At 42.1% G+C, this 20902-nt stretch overlaps 2 protein-coding genes across 3 annotated transcripts in view; both read left to right on the forward strand.

Annotated features, from left to right (window-relative positions):
* FTCDNL1 (formiminotransferase cyclodeaminase N-terminal like) overlaps positions 1 to 20902 on the forward strand; it is a 415186-nt gene that overhangs the window by 274887 nt on the left and 119397 nt on the right. The window lies entirely within an intron of this gene.
* Positions 1 to 20902, forward strand: part of SATB2 (SATB homeobox 2) — a 122133-nt gene that overhangs the window by 83970 nt on the left and 17261 nt on the right. For both annotated transcript variants that reach the window (XM_082238746.1, XM_082238747.1), the window contains 2 exons: positions 1783 to 1938; positions 17711 to 17908. In XM_082238746.1, the coding sequence (XP_082094872.1) occupies positions 1783 to 1938; positions 17711 to 17908 (354 nt within the window). The remainder of the gene's footprint in view (positions 1 to 1782; positions 1939 to 17710; positions 17909 to 20902) is intronic.

A 20902-nucleotide genomic window follows, 5' to 3' on the forward strand; every position in this document is an offset into this window, starting at 1 on the left:
TGTATTGTCTGTTGAAAACTGAGCAGAGACCAGAAACCAGGCAGGCCTCTTTCAGGAGTTCATTCTATAATCTTGGTGTCACAACAAAGAAGATTTGATCCCACCCACTTTACTGCTGATGGTGGAATTACAATTATACTTCCAAAATTGCATGCAACTCTAAACTGAAGGAACGCATCTTGCATTTTTGTAGGCAATATAGGGGTCTACCTCTGTTGAGACCTTTCCCCTCTGCTTTGATCTTGCTGAGGAAGGAACTGCAGTTGCATGCTTCACAAAAAGTCAGAACATTTCCCCCTCTCAGCTGCTCACTGCTGAGCAACTGATAGGTGGAAGAAGACCCAGAGGGCTGGATAAAATCTGGCTGTGTTCTGCATGTGGGCTGAGGGGAACATCTCTGGGTTAAACGTACTATTTATATTGAGTACCTCCCTAAATCAGGCTGTTTTAAGGTGCCAGCATGGGAGAAATGACATTACAGTCTTTTTCTATATACACGTTAGCTTAATTTAATGTTTCAGTTCCATAAAAAGCTTGCTAGATCAGTGTCCTAGATTGCTGCTGTGTGCAGATAACTGCTGTTAGATAGAATAGCCTGTACAATACAGTCATACCTCAGGTTGCGAACGCTGCGGGTTGCGTGTTTTCGAGTTATGGACGCACCGAACCCGGAAGTACTGGAACGGGTTATTTCTGGGTTTCAGCGCTTGCGCATGCGCAGAAGACCAAATTGCGTCACGGCATGCGCAGACGCGGCACTGCGGGTTGCGAACGCGCCTCCTGCACGGATCACATTCGCAACCCAAGGTTCCACTATATAATCATTACTAGATACATAGGTTACTGGGCAGTTTCAGTGATGTATCTGACTTGTACTGTTGAAACTAGCAGCCAGTCTGAACAGGTTTTCAGCTGGTTTCTTGTTTTGGGGTAATGACCTTTCCCCCTCCATTCCTAACTTCTAGTTCTCTCTCTGATGGCTTAGTAAGTGGAAGTGCCAATATTCTCTGTTTATTGTCCTTCATTTGTCCCAGAAGTTGATTGGAAGTCATTCAATTAAAAGGAGTGCACTGGAATATGCAGAACTGCAATATGAGTTTAGGAGACCAAGGGCAGCACACCACACATACTGTGAAGCCTGGTGTTATGAATTTTTGTTCATTCTCACTGATTTCCTAGGTGAAATTAGGTGACTATCTGGGCAGCATAATGATGGGAAACCATACATACTCAAATGACATACATATAGCTTTAATAAAGGATGAGAGAGACTTGAGGGAGTGCATTAAATTGAGTAATAATTTATTATTTAGAGACCTCTATGCATTTACTCATTTTTTCTGGAAGAATTGGCTCTTCCTCCAAGGTATGCAGTTTTATGGGGAGAAAAAGCAAAAGTCCAAATACTCATGTATGTATTATATTGTATTTTCTGGCTAGCCCCATCAAGTGACTGCCTGGGATTTAATTCTTCTGCTATATAACCTTTCAGTTTTTTTGGTATATGTGCTTCTATGTGTGTTGAGAGCGAGCGAGCGAGCTCTGTGTGTGAAGAGAGGGGGGAAGGGAGGGAGAGGGAGAGAGGACTGTGAACGTCCTATAGGAATGCACTGCAATTATTTCCAATCACAATTAACCTGATTAGAATAATGGACAGGAAGTGTCCCTCTGTAGCTAATGCAGTTTGGCATCAGCTGACTGAAATCCTTTGATAATTTCTGCACAGATGGCTGGGCTGAAAGCAGCACTTTTTTAATTATTATTTTCATGGTCTCTCGGTAGGCCAAAACCTCGACACCGACAACAGACCTCCCCATTAAGGTGGACGGAGCCAACATCAACATCACAGCTGCCATTTATGACGAGATCCAACAGGAGATGAAAAGGGCCAAGGTGTCTCAGGCTCTGTTTGCCAAAGTGGCTGCCAATAAAAGTCAGGTGAGTAGAGGGTTCTTTTTGAAAGAGCAGAGAAAGCTTCAAGGTTGAAATTGGACCCATCCCTCCCCCCATCATTAAAGTATATCGGTTGCAGCATTAGTAACAACATCAATGATCCCTGGAGAATCCATTGCACTTTGTCTTTTTGCTCCTAAATAATTTCTTTCTGCCTCTTTAAAGTGAATGGATAGCAAAGACAAATCAGATTATCTTCCTTTAACTGAAAAGTAAAAAAAAAGAAACAGGACCATAAACTGCTTCCCTGTCCTCCACCTGGTGCAGTAAATCAAGAACCCCTGAAATTATAGTGTTGTACACATTTAATAGATTTGATTCCTTAACAGTTGTTTGATTCCTTAAACAATTGTCTTATGGGAAGCCAACAAATACCACAGATTGATTGATCACTGTATTCCTTGTAGTTTAAAAAAAATATGAAATGGAAGCATTATAAAATGCTGAAAGTAATTCTGTTATCATCATTCACAGAAATACTGAATTTATTCTAATGTGTTACATGGATTTGTATATGAGGAGGATCCAAATCTTTCTCATGCTCATTTTCTTCTTCCTCTTCTAAATCATCATGTCTCCTGTTGCACCACTTGTTTTCAGTGCAGCCTGTGGGCTAATGCTCACAGAAAAGGCAAGAGCCCAGGCACAATATGAAATATATAAAAGGAAAATGCCATGGAGCCCTCTTACACTGTTAAATGAATAAAAATCTCATGTACCACATGGCAAAATATAATGAGACTGGAGCTGTTAAACGAATAAAGCTGTTAAAAGCATAATGCCACTTGGCACAACTACTGTGCATTTAACGGTTTTCCACTGTGTAATAAATGACATATGTGGTAAAAGTGCAGTAAATATAAAAACTGCACACAATTGATTTTGCAAACGTGCCCTTCGTCCTTGCCGGCATACAAATACCCAATACCAAAGATGTGTGTGCAGTGCGGCCAAGGCTGGATATTCCTTAATCAGGACCCTTTTAGGACAAACTGAATTACCAGGCTCTTTCTGAGGTTTGGCTCCAAAATGCCTGAAAGCTTCCTGTCATTTTACACAGAAGAGTCTTGAAATAGAAAGACTGTGAGCCACCCAAAATAATTTGGGTGGCTCACTAGCTTCCGTCTGTGCCAATTCGAATGTAGAAATTCCAAAGGAGCCGGCCACCACCTACTCTCTAGAGCTAGAATGCATTAAACGTTCTTGCTGTGAGCATATAGAAACTCCAGATAGAGGAAAAAAAAGCAGGAAGGGTTTAAAATGTGTGAAAGTGACATTTGCTGTGGCTGTGCCCAGTAATACTTCATGCATAAGCATTTTTGAGCATGTGCTCCTTTTGCTTCACAGGTCTAGTAGGTAGCACTGATTGTGATGCCTTAATATTAACTGTTATACTGAAGGCACTTGGACTTTCTGTTTACAGTAGGTATAGGAAATTTGGTCAGCTCTGGTGATCACATCAAAAAAATATACTATGAGCTTGAAGTTGCTATTTAGTATAATTTGCATATCATGTGTAGATTTTCATGAACATTTTCAAACCATAGCTGGTTGCCATGGTGCCTTTATTGTACAACTTGAGTTCTGGGGAGGCTAAGACAGAGTTTGAGAACCAGTGGCACTTCCACTTTCTTACAGGGTCATCATCATAGTATTTTAATATTCTTTTGGAAGCCGCCCAGAGTGGCTGGGGAAACCCAGCCAGATGGGCGGGGTATAAATAAATTATTATTATTATTATTATTATTATTATTATTATTATTATTATCATCAGCATTCATCTGTTAGTATAAAGTTTGTAACAACCATATATGGGTGAGAGAAATATTAATCTCTGGAAAATTGATAAGATCCAACTTAACACAGAAGCATGTCTAAAAGTACCTAGTAAGCCTCTAAATAAATTCCTACTGAGAGCCAGAATTCATAAGTACATAAGAACAGTCCTGGTGGATCAGAATGTGGTCTATCACGTCCAATATCCTATTTTCAAACATGAGCAGCTGGATGCCCTAAGGGCACCAATAGGACCAGTGACTAGTAGCAACTGCCATGGTAACACACTAACTATATGGCCAGTCACTCTACCCAATTTTCTCACCAAACCAATTCTTGAGCAAAGCAGTTTTAAAACAATAGCTCCATATGGTGCTTCCACAGAGGGCCTGTAAGCACTCAATCCAGACCATCTGATTTTGAGGGCTACACATGTCCTGTTCCTTCCAGATTCCATAGAAGATAGGAACCAAAGCAAGTGTTCTTCACTGCATCACATGTTGATTTTTTTTCAGAGCCAAAGTCAGTATTTGTTCTGGTACTTATCCCAAGATAATTACATAAAAGAAAAAAAAAATCACATAGAGCAGCAGTGGGGAACTGGTTCTGGAATGCAGGCTAGGCGCTGTGGTCTAAACCACTGAGCTTCTTGGGCTTGCTGATCAGAAGGTTGGCGGTTCAAATCTGTGTGATGGGGTGAGCTGCCGTTGCTTTATCCCAGCTCCTGCCAACCTAGCAGTTTGAAAGCATACCAGTCCGAGCAGATAAATAGGTACCACTGCGGCAGGAAGGTAAATGGCGTTTCTGTGTGCTCTGGCACGGTGTCCCGTTGCGCCAGAAGCAGTTTAGTCATGCTGGCCACATGACCCGGAAAGCTGTTTGTGGACAAACGCCAGCTCCCTCGGTCTGAAGCGAGATGAGTGCTGTACCCCATAGATGCCTTTGACTGGACTTAGCTTTCCAGGGGTCCTTTACCATACCTAGGTATCTATCTTTCCCACCATCTGTAGGCATGGCTGCCCATCTGTGTATCACATTATATCACATGACTTGTTCCTTCCCACATGTTTTGAAATTAAACCGTGTAGGATGTATGGTACTTTGAAGCCCAGATAATAAGCTGATGGTTTGGGCTTCACAGCACCACACAGGGTTCTATGAAAGCACTGGTGATGTCTACATGTATTCAACTCTTTCTCATTTTTGCCAGACATGCAGGGGCATGTGCAAGTGGGAGGCCATGAGATAGGACTGAAATGCACAGTCTGCTTCCCCTCTGGGTTATAACAGGATAACAATAAAGGTCTACCACCAGCTTGCGTGTGGCCACCATATGTTGCCTGGTGCAGAGCACATTGGGGGCTGATGCAAGGGGAGGAAGGGTCCAAGTGCGTGGCCGGAGGTGGGTGCATAGCCTTCCCTTCTGGCCACACATTCCCTGGCAGGAAGCCAGGCACTCTCCCGGCCAATCAGGAGGCAAGACTTGGGCAGGTACTGGGACTGTCGCTTTCCTTTGAAGGGGTGCGGCGCCTGGTGCCCACCTTCTGTCCTGCATGGATCTGATTGTCACTGGATCACCTGCATTCTTGCCCCTTTTATATTTGTATGTGTGCTTCAGCCTGATGGTGAGCAAGGGCATTGCTATGGATTACTCAGTTGCTGTATTTGGGGCCAAGGGGGAGTTTTGCCTGCAGACAGATTGACCCATCTACAGGTTTTTGCCTGCCTCATAGCAAACACCACAACTTGGGCATTTAAGGCATTAGGTAGTATCCTTTTAACACCCGGGTACCCCGTTAAAGTGGCAGAGCTGTCTAGGAGCCCAAACAGCGGGCCATAGCATCCCTTCCGTGAGGAGGCACTGGCAGGAAAGTCACATTTGACCCATGTCCAGGGGCAGCCTTCATGCCAGGGTCCACCCATCCCGGGTTCAACCTGCAGGTGGTTTGGTTGAAGGTGGATGCTTATCCAGTGCCTTTTGCCACTGGCTTACATATGAAATCAATAAATTTGTGGCCTATTTTAACCCAGCCAATGGTCTCCTGTGCCTTGTTTCTATTGTCACTCCCCATTGGCACGCAGTGTTCCATATGTGCCTGGGTCATGCAAATGGTTTGTTCCTTTCTAATTCAGGACATGGCTGGATTTTAGCTGCACTGTATGCATATTTCATGTACAGAAGATCTGAGGATAAAGCAGGGACGGGGAGCCACAGCTGACTTTCAAAAATTGTGCTATAGCTTCAGAGGATTCTCATAACTTGCCATATTTCAAAAATCTGGACACAATGGTTGTTGAGTTTTTTTTGCAAAATCTCAAAAAAGAAAGGATAGGAAAAAGAGAGTTTTGAGCTATTTTTAATGAAATTTGCCCAAATCTACACTTCCGACATGGACTGCTGTGCATCTGGATTTTCCTGGACATTTCAAGCAATTTTTGCCTGGAAGCTTTTTAAGAGGGCCAAATACCAGCTATGTCTGGGAAATTCTAGATGTATGGCAACCCTACTCATTTACATGTTGATAGACTCATCAAGTGTGCAGTTCCTTCTCAATGGCAGCTACTGCTCTTGCCCTCAAAGAGTCTATCCACTAAATCACAGTGTGATGAAAACTTAAAATGGCCAGTCTCTTATGATGATTCATATCATGTGGCTATGGCTGTCATCTACATCCTTAACTAGAACAAGAAGATAAAGTAAAGAATTCAAGGAATAGTTCGGCAAAACTGGTGATTAAACTCCCACAAACATTACGGTAGAGAATGTTGCAGTTCAAAGGTAATAGGAATAATAGAGCAAAGCCAGCTTCTCAAGGTTTCATTAAGCTTCATGGCAGAACTTGCCATTATAGCCAGTTTTCTAGCCATTCAGGTTTCTTCACTGGCTTATTTTAAATAATAATGAGCTTTATTTTAATCAAGATTATTTTAATCAAGAAAAGAACAAGTTCAGAAACCTGGCTCATTTTCTACTGCTGTAGATTCCCAATCACATGAAGAGAGTTAATCACTACTGAACATTTGTTTTAAAGACCTTTGCATGGGTACAATTAGAAAGTAATCTTTATGTGGTTAATAGCATGATTCTAGTCTCTTTAAAAACATACATCACACATTGCCTTTTTTGTCACAGATGCTGACATTTTCTGCACTGAAGATGTGGGTGAGGAAATATCCTTTTACATATATTTGAGTAGAGATTTTTTTGAATCATTTTCACTAAAATCTCTTCATTTGCCTACTCACGTATTTGCTGGTATCCCTGCAAAATGTCAGTGCAGATACATTCAACTCCTTAAAAAAATAAGAATATGAAATGAACCAAGCTGCTGCTCAAGGCCAGTTAATTGACTTAGGTTGCAATCCTAACTCCACTTATTTCTTTTTAAAATTATACCCTGTTTTTCACCAAAGTGCCTTGTAACAATAAAATATAAAATATGCAAAATTTAAAACACTAATTAAATCTCTAAAATTTAACATCTCAATAATGTAAAATCTCATTTTTCTTTTTCTTTTTAAATGTAGAACCATCTGAAAAGCTTTCAGGGGGCAAAAGCCTCCTGACCAGGCCATTGAAACTTGCCTAACTTTCTGTGAGAGGGAGTTCTATAGCAGGGGTTGGCAAGGTTTACCTTGCCTGGGCCGGTTCACTCCAGTGGAGATCCCTCTGTGGGCCGGATCATGCGCGCGCCTGCAATTTCCGGCATCTGCGCAGATGCGATTTCCGGCACCACGGAAGCGAGTCTCCATGCCGTGCTGGTTTAGCGCATCGGTCGGGGGACTCGTCAAGCAGGTGGCTCAGTTCAGGGGCGGTTCGGGGGCCGCTTAAACGATCCCTGTGGGCCCCTTGTGGCTCATGGGCCTTAGGTTGCCGACCCCTGTTCTATAGCACAACTCCTTGCTGACATGAGTTGTGATTCTGGCCCATAGGGAACCACTATTATTGCTCCCCTGACAATCTCATTGATTGAATTGGGGTGTACAGGGTGAATTGGTTGTTAAGGTATCCTGGGCCCAAGTGATACGTGGCTCTGTACACTAGTATAAGAACCTTAAACCTGATTTGGTAGCAGACAGGAAACCATTGCAGGCCTTCCGACACTACTGTCATGTGTTGGTGTTTGGTTGGTCTCTGGAAGTAAGCTCCACTGAATTTATTAGGAGTTATTTTTGAGTAGACATGGTTAGGGTTAAGACACTTTCTTCCATGCAGATGTCAGTGCTTGAGCGGTGGTAAGTATAATTTCAATATAAATTACCCTGGGCAGCTTATTCCCTGCTTCCATTATGAACATTAATACATGGATAGAACATTGTCAGTGGTCTTAAAATCAATGCCCTTCAGCTTTCTAATAACACAGCAGTTACTGTAATAAAATCTAGCTTTCTTCCAATAATTCTAGTCTCAGTGTGTTTGAACATACAAAGTTCAAATCATTTCTGTATCTCTCTTGTGCTACTTACATTAATATGTGAAATATATATTTTATCTAGAGGCATTTGTGATTCATATGAGCATCCTGATCAATGCAGGTTTTACACCTGTCTTTCAAACACCTCCTCTGCTGTCTGCTCCACTTGCTCAAAATTTGGTGTGAAAAAGCGGTCAACCTAGCAGAGCACTTTTAGGATTCATGTGCTGAACAGCGTCCTTGAACCACCTGTCCTTTTTGTCTCAGTCTTTTTGGTGTCACTGGCAAAGTTTTGTGTGTTTTCTTTTTGATGCCTCCACAAATGCAGGAAGAGATACCTTTTATTGCTCCTCTTGCCTGAGTTCAGCAGAAAGACTTGGGTGGGGAGGTCTGTGTTAATGCTCACTGCATTACCTTTCCCAGCCCTGGATACTGGATCAAAGCAGGCATGACTTGTAGTCCTCAGCAGCATTTGAAGCAATGCCCTCACCTCACCAGATTTTTGGCAACCCCTGTTTTGTGTTGTTGAAGACCCTTCTGGCTCACTACACTTTAGCTGAAAGCAACGCACTGAGTTTCATCTACACCCACCCACAAAAATTTACCTTCCTTGGCTGATGCTTCAGGGCATAGCAGTGTATCCTCACAACCAAACAAGCTTAAGGAAAAAACATATGGTACTTCTCACAAAGAAGTACCCACACAAGAAGAAGCAAAAGGAAACTTTTGCACCATGCGTTTAATTCAAAAAGCAGGAAATCCCCATAAGCTAATATTGGGACTGTGAACTATCGAGAGTTGATGAGAGCTGTGTGGGTTTGTCTGGATAACAATGGCATTTCCAGGACACAGAAAATGAATGTCTGGATATGCCCTAATACATAATGAATAAGCCTACAAGGCAAGTGTACCTGATCCTATTCTGTTCACATGGAATATTTTGTGGAGTTTCTGGATGTATGAATCCTTTTAACAACCGCTTTGATAGCTTTTTTTGGTTGGCCGCTACTGCTGACCTAAATACGACAGAAGTAAAAAGGTCAGCTGGCTAAACAGGATCAATGATAAATATGGGAATGAGCTGCATTTCTTTCTTCATCTACCTCCCTTTTCCTCTAGGGGGTTCCTTGTACATCATGCCTGAAATGCTTTTGTTTATTGAGCAGCCAAAAGTTTAGTTACCCTGCAGATTCTTTTGCTTTTTGCCCTGGGAAATACATTTGATTGGAGTTAGAGAAGTTTTAAAGTAGGACATCTATATGATACTTCCAAATTGCTAATGCTAATGCATCCACATTATTTAATACAGTTTAAGAGACTTGGTAGCATTCTTTATACAAATCTGCAGGATTGCATGCAAAACAGAATTACAAACTGAATTCCTTGCTACCATCACTACAGCCTTTCTTTACTGTACAGTCATACCTTGGGATAAATACGCTTCAGGATAAGTGTTCTCAGGTTGCGCTCTGTGGCGACCCGGAAGTAACGGAGTGTGTTACTTCCGGGTTTTGCCGCATGTGCAGACGGTCAAAATGACGTCACACGCGTGCGCGGAAGCTGTGAAACGCGACCCACGCAGATGCGTCTTACGGTCTGTTCAGGATGCGAACGGGGCTCCAGAACGGATCCCGATTGCATCCCGAGGTACCACTGTACAAGAGTCATAGCTCTTTATTTGTGACAATTGTCTTTTCCTTTCCTTAGAATATTTGAATGAGATCATGGAGTCAGATTTTGCTATCCGCTGTTTTATTGTGTTTACATTAGTAACCCTGTTACACAATGTCATTGTAATAAAAAACACATATATATATTGTAAACATTAAAACAGATTTCATATGACATGCTAGAACCCACACCCAACCTGTCATGATGGTTGATTATGCTTGCATCCCACTCTTTCTTAGGAAGGCTCAGAGAACCTTCAGTGGGTTTCTCAATGGTCTCCCACCCAGACACTGATTACAACTGCCCCTGCTTTCGCTCCGGCATCAGATGTTTTGTAATTTGATTCTACCCACCAAAAACCAGCCTGAATTAGGATGATTTTAAAATAGTGCTTCAGTATGTAGTAAATTAGTCTGTCAATCATCTAATTAAATAATTCAATAAATTATTTGATTAGAAAGGGGTAAGCCTATTTTAAAAAATCAGGCAACCTATTTAAAAAAATTTCAAGACTATTTTTAAAAAATAAATATCAAAATTGTGAGTTCTAGGCACTATCTTAGAAAAGAAATAGGGCAATCCTAAAGGGGGTCAGAGAGCAGGGGATCATCCACTGCTGCACCTGAAGGGGTGCCAATTTGCACTGACCAGGGTGGAAGGGACCAGATTTCCCTTTCCTTTTTCACTACACCAGATCCAGTATGACATAGCAGAGAGGTCTCAGGTTTGAGCCACTTGGCTTTTGGGGGGGAGGTGTCTGTGGGGCTAGTATCCTGCAGATCCTGCCCCCAACCTTGACCCCAAACTCCCCATTTCAAGGCTTGACACTTCTTATAGGAGAACCACTAGCAGGACAAGCAGCTGCTGCAGCTCCTTTCCATTAGGCCAGGGAAGATGACATAATGCGTCTAGGGGTAGAGGAATTAGGGGTTAGGCGTACACTCAAATCCTCCATTTTCTCATATGCAGGAGTGCCTATTCTAACGTGAAACATGTGAAGCATCTAAAAAAATGTTTTCTCCTGTTCAAAACTTGTTTTTACTTGTGGGCAAATTTTATACAGATTTGATGGATGAATGGTTCATATGAGTTTTAATCAGTTAGGGTGGCGATACGATGCACACTTGGGAATAAATCCCATTGAATGTAGTAGGTCTTCTGCACAGGCCTGGACTGTAAGATTTCTTTAATCAGATGACCGTCCTTTAATCAGGTGACAGTGCCTCCAAAAGAAGCTTAGGTTTATACGTGGTGAGCGTTCAGAAGAAAAATATTGTTAGGAACGTGCTTTGCGTTTGTTTTGGAGGTCATAGTAGGCCCTTGGAAAGGAAGCCGTTTCAGGGATGTTGTTTCAAGAAGTTGTAAGCCAAAGGGAGCAGAAAGCCTGTCTGGATACTGGAAGGCTATCCCAACCTAGGAACATTGATAGCTGGCGAACCAGCCTAAGCTGGGACTAAGAACAGCTAGCTACAGAAGCCACTTGAGACTCCAGTAACTAGTTGGAATCCAGGAGTATACCCAGACTACAAACCTGTTCCTTCACAGAGAGGCAACCTATCCCAGGACGGGCTGTGCGCCTAATTCCTGGACCCAGGAACCATCAGTCTGCAGCACTTCTGTCTTATCAGGATACAGCTCAGTTTATTAGCCCCACATGACAGACACATGGCAGTAGAGCACACCCTTTACAGCAATCTTGAAGTTTGTTACTGGACTTATTTGCATAGGAGAGATGCTGAGTGACGCAACTGGGCCACTAAGGGATCAAGAATGTTTAAGAGTGGGATGTCTAATAAAGCCTCTCCTCCTCCCAGGAGGGGAGGGGTTGTGAGCGAGAGACGATTCCCGTGTCATGCAGGGGGCGCTCCGCCCCCTGCTTCAACTCCAGGGCTGGCATGCCACGCCCCTCCCCGGTTGGGCACCCAATAGGGAAGCTCGGTGGGGGCGTGGCTTGCTGCTCAAACGCAGCCGCACTAGCCATCCCCACCATTGCACACATTTTCTTCGAGTCACCCACCCTCCACTCCCTTTAGATTAGCTGTTCCTGAGACTTTGCTATGGACCTCTGGTTGGTCGCCCTGTTTAACCAGGGGGCCTGGTAGGAGTTTTTTCCAATTGGCTAAATTGGCCCGGCATCTTGGTTTTTTTCGCCTACCTCGTAGCAACCGTCACAACTTTCGTGTCATTTGGCGGTTAGGCATTGGAATGTGTTGTTGCTGTTTCGGGGGGCAAGGTGTGGCCATCGCCTTCCCCGACAATTTTGGGTATTCCGCTAAAGGAATCCGGCGGTTGTGGATCCTGTCCGATGCCCGTGTGGCGGCGGGGGGGGGCATGGCACGACCCTCGGTGACATCAGGAGAGAGCCTATAGTTGGATTAGCATCAACAGGCTCCCCCTCTTGGTGGCTAACCCCTCCTCAGACTCACCCCTCTTTGAGTGGGTGGAGTCTAATGTTCTGTGGTCCAGTGCCTAAGCCAATACCTTCTCACATGCTGTAATCAATAAAGTTGCGGCCTTTACCTTACCCATTAACCTTACATTCTGTGTCCACGTGTCTTTGTTGTTAGCCGCCCTGAGCCCGGCTTCGGCTGGGGAGGACGGGATATAAATAAAATTTATTATTATTATTATTATTATTATTATTATTATTATTATTATTCCCCAAGCAGGGATCGGGTCCTCGAATCACAACAGTCTAATTCTATATACAGTAACCTGTCTTCCCTAAAACAATGTCACCAGGAACATTAGCCAAAAGTCTGAAATCAACATGAATTGCCTCCATTCCAGAGAAATTCTGTACTGTATCAGCATTTCTTGCATGGAAGCAATTCTCTTGGAATGCTCAATAAAACACACATGGACTCCCTCTGCTATCACCTCCCTGAATACCCCCCCCCCCAACTTGAGGGTTTAAACAAAAAGAAAAAAAAGAAAAGGGAGATTTATTTATTAATAATTCATGAGTTCTCATCGAACATGCACGAAGCAACGGTGCTATTCAATAGAGAATACTGTCATCTGTCACTGTTTTATTTGACATTTACACTTTTTTTTTTTGCTTGGTACTGCAAAACTTTCTTGGATGGCACGCTAAGATTATTTAAATAGAAAACAACAACAGCAGCAGCAGAGTGTGCACACTTTCTTACCTGGTGGTTTCTGTTTGTTTGGGCATTGTGTATGTTGATTCGATGGGACTTGTGGCAGCATAGGGTTCTCTCAAATATTAGCCACGTTGAAAGCTAAAATCTGTTGTTCAGTGGAGCTGTATATATAGTCCTGAATGGATGAGTGAAAGACAGTTTGGGTAAATAGATGGAGGGCGAGGACAACAGTGACTAAAAGATTTGTTGTAGATAAGTGTACAAGTAGGCTGTGAAACAGAGAGAAAACAAGTAATAGCTGTTGTGAAAGAAACTGACACAAATGAATTGCCAGTGCTGATGCCAAATAAATATTTATAAATGGCATCAGAGGGAGGCCCAGTAGTATAAAATTGCAAGCATGAAGAGGGCATTTAGCACAATGACATTACGGAGTTAGGAAGGCTTAGCAATTTCTTGCTAATATTAGACTCATGAAAATCTTTCTGCTCTGTAGGTTAGTTATTATTTATAAAAATCGCAGAACCAGCTGATACATTCATAAGCTAATTATTGTAGCAGCTGGGTATACATGGTGCAATATGTCTGAGGCTGTGAAGTATCACAGATTTCTTGGGACCTGCTGTGGTGTGTGTGCCATAGGAGGCTAGATCCCTTAATCTGATCAGCCAAGCAAAGAGTTTCTGGGGAAACTGGATTAATATTTCCCTAAATAACAGGAATGTGATTCACCTTCAGAAATGAGCTCTGCTAAACATGCCATTAGCTTACGTCCACTGGGGAATTGAGACGTTCTCAGGTGTCCTAAGGGTGGGATCTTTGCCTGGTAGCTTCCCTTGCCAGAAATTAATTTGGTTTGCTCATATCTGCACACATGGTCACACTGCAGTCTAGTTTTCCCCTTAATAGCTCCACGGTCAAGACCTTGCAAGTTGCTTGGCAAATTGAGCACTATGCTTCCTAAAGACTAATGGCAGAGAGCACATAGACCATAATGAGGCCTATAGTGTCAGGCTAAGTGACTGTAATGAGTGCAGATTATAGCAGTGCTTATCAATCAAATGCAGCTGACTGTTGTGTGAGACATTCCAAGATCACAAGCAAAAATGGTAGCAGTAAGTTGTCACGGGTCTCTTTTCAAATGGAGCCTTCTCTTAATATAACTGCCTGCTCTGACAGATCAGTAGGTCTTTGGGTTTAGATCACTCAGAACGTTGACTTTGAACAGGTGTGGGATTTTACTTACCCTTTAAAAAGTTTCTTTAAGGTTGTAAGTCTCTCTTACAGTTTCCCTTGGGAAGTTTTAACCATACCTGCTTTAAACATTTGAAAGCATGCAGTTGGAGACTTACTCTGATCAGTAAAATGAATGGAGAAATAGCAGCTTCTCCCCCCACCACAGATGGTTTACTTTACATTTCAAAAATTATTTCCTTCGTACTGCGGAACCCCTGAGAAAACACTTTAGAGCCGAGAATTTTGTTCTTGTTTGTTTGTTTTAAATTGTTATTAAAGAGGTACACAGGATTTGGGGGTGTGGGCAAGAGAATATTGGTGGAAAATCAGCCATCACCTGATTCTATGGTTAGCAACATACCAACTAAAAGACCAAATGCAGATATTTATTCCAAGCAAATAATTAGATATCTCCTTTTCATAACCCCCCCCCCGGCAGCTTATTGCAAGAAAAGATCGGGTCTGCACAAATGTGGCCTCTCACTTGTAAAAACAAGGCAGTGTTGTGTTACAGATTAGTTTATAAATCCCCAGTGGCTTCACAGTTCAGTGCCTACAGCTGCTGCAGATGGGCTTGGGTTTTTGTCTCTTCGCTGTGCTGCAGCCGGCAGTTGAAGGAGAAAATGGAATGATCAGGTTATTAACATGTAGGCCGTGAGGAAGAGGCTGCACAATGAGAACAGCTGGTGTTGCTGTCTTGGCTGATGCAGCGGAGATAATCAAATCTTGCCTCCCCCCCTTTCCTTTTCCTTTTCCTTTTTTTTTGGTAAAGGCAGAAGACACAGTGGAGAGTTAGACAAACAACGATGTGATATCATATGAGGTCTCTTTAATAGCACCTTGCATCAGGTTGCTACACCAAATCTTTCAATTCCTTTTTTGGCTCGTGAAAAGCCTTTCTAGTCAGCTCCCTTCACACACAGTTTTGAAGAAAGACATATTTAACCTTAAGAAAACAAGATCCAGCTCGAAATATTAAATTGAGACAACCCCACTGAAATTGCTCAGGCCCCGTGGATTTTAACAGGATGGAGATATGGTGAGTTCAGTGCTTAGACAATGCAGACAATCACTTGAGATGATGGGCTGTAGAACTGTCAAAATATTTTACTTAATGAAAGTTAGGAAATGCATGTTTTGTATGTTGCTTCATTATTATGTTGGATTTACTCTCATAAAGCCACAAGAAATGGATGATTCAGTATTGCTATGCAAGGTTGCCTACAGGTGTTAACAAAGATTTTTTTGCATCAAAGTTTACAGATGTTCTGTGTATTTAAAAAACCATTCAATATAATTGCACTTTCTCTATACACGTAAGTCGATAAAGGTGAGAAAGTTTTTCACCTATTAACAAGTAGTGTCTTTCTGCCCTATGGGTTACATTAATCATTTCTTATAATGGTATTGGTATTTTGTCTATCTTGAGACACAATGGGGTCAAACTGTTGCAATTAGCAGCACCGAAGTGACCTCGATGGGGTACATGCCTAGGCAGTGTGTATGAGAGTCCTGGGCAGAAAACAATATCCTCCAACCTCACTGAAGTGGTCGAAAGGAAAACAGAGCAATACATTTGGCACCAACTTGGCTGAAGGAGTTGCTGGAAGGAGGCATACAAGGTGCCACCCAACCATCTTAGGGACTCTACTCCTTAGCCTTTTCTTCTCTTGAAGATATCCCACAAGGCAGCGGAGGTTTAGGATCAAAGTTTTCCTTCTCCTAGATGGGCTACCTTCCCAGATTGATGAACCCCACCTGCCCCTCACTTCCCTCTACAGCAGGCATAGGCAAACTTGGCCCTCCAGATGTTTTGGGACTACAACTCCCATCACCCCTCGCTAACAGGACCAGTGGTCAGGGATAATGGGAATTGTAGTCTCAAAACATCTGGAGGGCTGAATTTGCCTGTGCCTGCTCTATAGCATATGCAGGAATGGCCTTCTTGACTGTTAGACCTTTAGTTAGTCTCGTCCTCTCAATCCACCAGAGCCTGTCTTCGTATGCAGAGGAAGTCTCTAACTCACTGAGGCTTTATGACCCATCAGGTACTCTCACATGGTTTAGCCTGCCAGTCGAAGCCATTCCCAGGGTGTGGCCGCTGTCTCATGCTGACAGTTTCTAGGAGCCACAGGTGAAAGCTGAGTGCTGAGTAGGGACCAAAGGTGGACAAACTACCCCAAAAGGAGCCAGACGTGTCCTCCACCAGAGGTGCTACCCCTCCCTTACACCTCATATAAGGGCATAGGCAGTAATCAAACTGTTGGTTATTATAGGGAGGTTCTGTTCATGATTTCCCAATAAAATACATGTAAATCCATCAAATATTACAGTAGGTGAATCTGAGGTAGAGGTGGGAGAAGATTGCCTGGTTCAGTGTCTTCTAAGCTTTTTCTTCACTTAGCTATGTAGGGGTTCCCAAGGAACTCTACAAAATATCCTGGCAATCATAGTTCCAGGCAACTTCCTAGATTCTTTAAAGAATCTGAATGCAGGGTCCACTGCTTTCCAGGTCTACTTCTTTTTTTCTAGTTATTGACCGTAACGCAGGCATACTCTCCCTGTGTCTCTCCTTTGTGCTTTTCCAAACTGTTTGCAGGGCAGTGGGAGAAATTAGTTTGGTTCACTTTTGAATGCAGATTCATCAGATTTGCCCTTCCTGAATCAATATGCAAGCAAAACGCACCTCTCCTTGGAAATATGTACATTAATAAAATTTGCAATGCAGTTATCCAACAATAGTGTGCATATTGCAGGCAGTAATACATTCAGAGACGTTTATTAGGATAAATGCATATCATTTAAAAATAAAGAATATGAATTCACAAACTGATACAGAAATGGAGTGAACTTTAGATTGGAAAATGATAAAATGAGAAACCAAAATTGACAGAGTTGTTCATCCTTAGCTGTCTGTCTGGTAATGATCAGTACTGCATAGAATTCAGGTTTTCCCTCTGATTGTTTTAGGACTTTCTCTCAATGAGTCTCCCTTCTTGGATTCTGCCTGGGTGCCAAGTTCCCTCATATCAGTCCATGAAACCACAGATGCATGCAGACACACTCATAACTGGTGTAGTAAATATACATCATGTTTTTTTCTCCCTCATCTAGCGCAAGGAAGATTTGTGTGAATGAGATTTCACACTGGGTGATTCAGTATCAGACATGCATGGAAGTGCCACAAGCTGCCTCTATTGTCCAGTAGATCAAGAATAAGGGCTCCCATCTGGGTCAAAACTGAAGTGTCCTGAACTATTAGAAAAAGGTCAAAATTTGCCATTAGCGAACATATCACAAGTGGACGATATGTATGTACTAGGTAACTTGGAAGATTTTATGCAGCAGGTTTATAATTACCAAACTGGTGAATCAGTTTGTAATGATTTTGAGCACTATAATGTAAGCTATGCTAAATAGGTAGCAAGTATTGGAAGTGGCGCGTGTGATAAATCATAGCAGCACAATAAAATAAAAAGTCCCTTCAACCATTATGTCGTTCACCGGTTTACTAGTACTTAAAACATCAGTTATTTTAACTTTCCACTGCAGGGTTGGCTGTGTGAGCTGCTCCGTTGGAAGGAAAATCCGAGTCCAGAGAACCGTACACTTTGGGAAAATCTGTGCACCATCCGGCGCTTCCTGAATCTTCCGCAGCATGAGAGGGATGTGATCTATGAAGAGGAATCCAGGCATCATCACAGTGAACGTATGCAGCATGTAGTCCAACTTACCCCTGAGCCTGTGCAGGTCAGTGCTCTAACTGTCCATTTTAAAATGATTCTTTGCCCCACGTCAACTAGTAAAAGAATGAAAACACAAATGGTTCCCGCATCTTCCAGATCTAGAAGCACAAAACGTCCAGTGTCTTTTTCAGTGAAAAGGTTCCTGGATTGCCTTAGGGATCAAGATAGTGATGTTAGAAGCAGGTGTGTTTGTGTATTCATGAGCCTGAGTTCTATTTCAAAGAGAGCTAGCTTGAGACTACAATATTTTAGAGTTATGTCCTTGCATTGGTACCTGGGTCGCTGTCCAGTGTCTTTTTTATGTATTCTTCTGGCACAATTCATTAGACTAATGATTAGAAAGTGGCACTGCTCCCTTTTATATTTTCAAATTCGGTTTGCAAGTTTTGAAATCACCATGCAGTAGGAACAGGGTATGTGATGGGATGTGAAGAAGTTTGTCATCCTCCTCCTTTTTCTCTTTAAAGAAATATTTTTTTAAATGAAATTCTACGTTTTTCAGACGTGTATAGGAAGGGTTGGTAAGGTGTCTGTTCCTTTAACCCATATTTAATCACAGATGGCTACTAAATAGAAATTTGATTTCAAATAAAAATTACCAGTCTTGAAAGTAGGCTCCAGTAACCAATGTAGGTGGTCTTTTGGCGCTAGTGTTTTTTTAATGGTTGACCTTGATAATTTAGCCTACTTTTGAAACTCTTCAAGCACATTACTTTTCTGCATAGTATGTGTAGTTTCTAGTGACACGTTACACTGCATTGCAATGTGATGCATTTGTATTTGTCAGCAAGTTACAAAGCCTTGAATTAATTATTTATTACAATCAAAATATGAAAAATGAAGAAAAATAACTGGAACCAGCTGGCAGCTATAAATAGCAAAACTCTGGAGACTCTCCAACACAGTTGAAACATTCGATCTGTGTTTTGGGGATGCTGCACTTAAGGTATTGTTGTGCCTATCTGATAAGCCTCCTGTGTTCTGTTAACCTGATGCTAAATCGTGATATTGGTTTGGCAGTGACAATCTCTATTACACAATTAACCAGAAATAATCAGTGACAACCAGTATCAAATGCACAGAATTGATGCCATCGCACTCATACTCATTGGGGTTTGTACGTGACAGTAAATGCATTTAATCCAACTATTTTCTTTGTTCAAGTTAATATTAATTCTTCCCAAATGTTGCTGTGCTTAGATTGTTCTGTCACTGGGATGCATGGGTTTTCAGTAACTGCTGTACTGTTAAAGGAATCCATTCAGCAACATGTCTTATTAATATGCAGAGATGTTTTGTCTTCTCCCTTCTTTTCTTCATGTACTTGGAGTAACCAAATTTTAGAAACTATGTGTAGCTGTTTTATTTTAATTGATATCACAATGCAAGTTGAATAATGAATGCCAAAGATGAGTTTGAAATCCATTTTGATCCCTTACCTGGTAAGGAGGAAGACAGCTACAATAAATGATAAAGTTAGTATAACAGCAACAATTGCAATCAATGTATGTTTTGTGTCTTTCATTCTGTGTAATAACATTTGCATTTCCTGGTTTCAAGCATCTTAAAGGTAAAGGAAAAGGTACCCTGACCGTTAGGTCCAGACGCGGACGACTCTGGGTTGTGCGCTCATCTTGCTCTATAGGCCGAGGGAGCTGGTGTTTGTCTGTAAACAGCTTCCGGGTCATGTGGTCAGCATGACTAAACCGCTTCTGGTGAACCAGAGGCAGTGCACGGAAGCGCCGTTTACCGTCCCACCAGAGCAATACCTATTTATCTACTTGCACTTTGACGTGCTTTCGAACTGCTAGGTGGGCAAAAGCTGGGACTGAAAAACGGGAGCTCACCCTGTTGCGGGGATTCGAACCACCAATCTTCCAATCGGCAAGTCCTAGGCTCAGTGGTTTAGACCACAGCGCCACCCGCATCCCTCCTTCAGGCTTCTTAGAACTTTCTTGATTGAGATCATCTATCTAAAAGGATGAATAATATTACTGAGAAGGAACAACACACCCTTTCTTCTATCATGATTAACAGCTCTAATCCCCACTCAGTTGAATACTAAGACAATGGAGATAGGGCATTAACTTTACCAGTTCCAGCACTGAGACTGGTGAAGTTGCTTTAACCTGTTGCTGACTCTTAGTCTTAGTGCCAGTCTTAGTGCTGAGGCTGCAGAAGCAAAAATGTGCCACTAAAAATTCTGTGATCCCTAACTCTGTTAATGCTGCTATAAGGTAAAAATAATTCTCAAAACGAACTACTTTAAAATGTTATTTAATGTGAAGATATTAAGAACACCTTTACGGTTCACATTTCCTGGTATGGTAGCTCTTGGTGGTAGGCATTTTTATACAGTGTGCATATCAAGAGCGCTTCTCAGCCAAAGGAGAGCATTTAAGTATTTATTGTGAAAGGTAACACTTACAGCCACTTCTACAGCTCTGGATATCTATGCACACCAAAGTAATGGCTAGGCAGCTATTCCCAGGTCCACACACTGTGGAGCACTTACAGCAGCTGGACCACTGCCCCTCCACCAGTTTATGTACCTTCCCCTGGTGCATTAGTTGTGCCTAAAATCAGGATTATTCATCTAAGTTTCATAGACTTTCTGTAATTTCTTCATGGCATTAAAGGGATAGAGAAAAATGCTTAAATAATCCTCAGTCCTTATTTTCAGTCAAATTACGATTTTAAAGCAGTGTGTAAGATGTCCAATCTACAAAGCACATAAGGCAGGTGGGCAAAACGTAGTTATGTTGAAAATATTATTTTACTTGGTAATAACCAACATTAGTCATAGTCAGAACTGACTCACTTAAGAAAATGGACTTAAGTAACTTAAATCCATTTATTTCAGTGTGCCTAAGTATGACTTAGTTTATTTGTTTTAAAAACTTTTATCCTGCCATTCATCCAAAGACACGAGCAGGTTGCAACAATAAAACAGACAAAAACAATAACGTTTGCTCTTTAGACCTGGAAAGCTACAGAA

This window comes from Podarcis vaucheri, assembly GCF_965113315.1.
Source record: "Podarcis vaucheri genome assembly, chromosome: 1".
NCBI classification, from domain to species: domain Eukaryota; kingdom Metazoa; phylum Chordata; class Lepidosauria; order Squamata; family Lacertidae; genus Podarcis; species Podarcis vaucheri.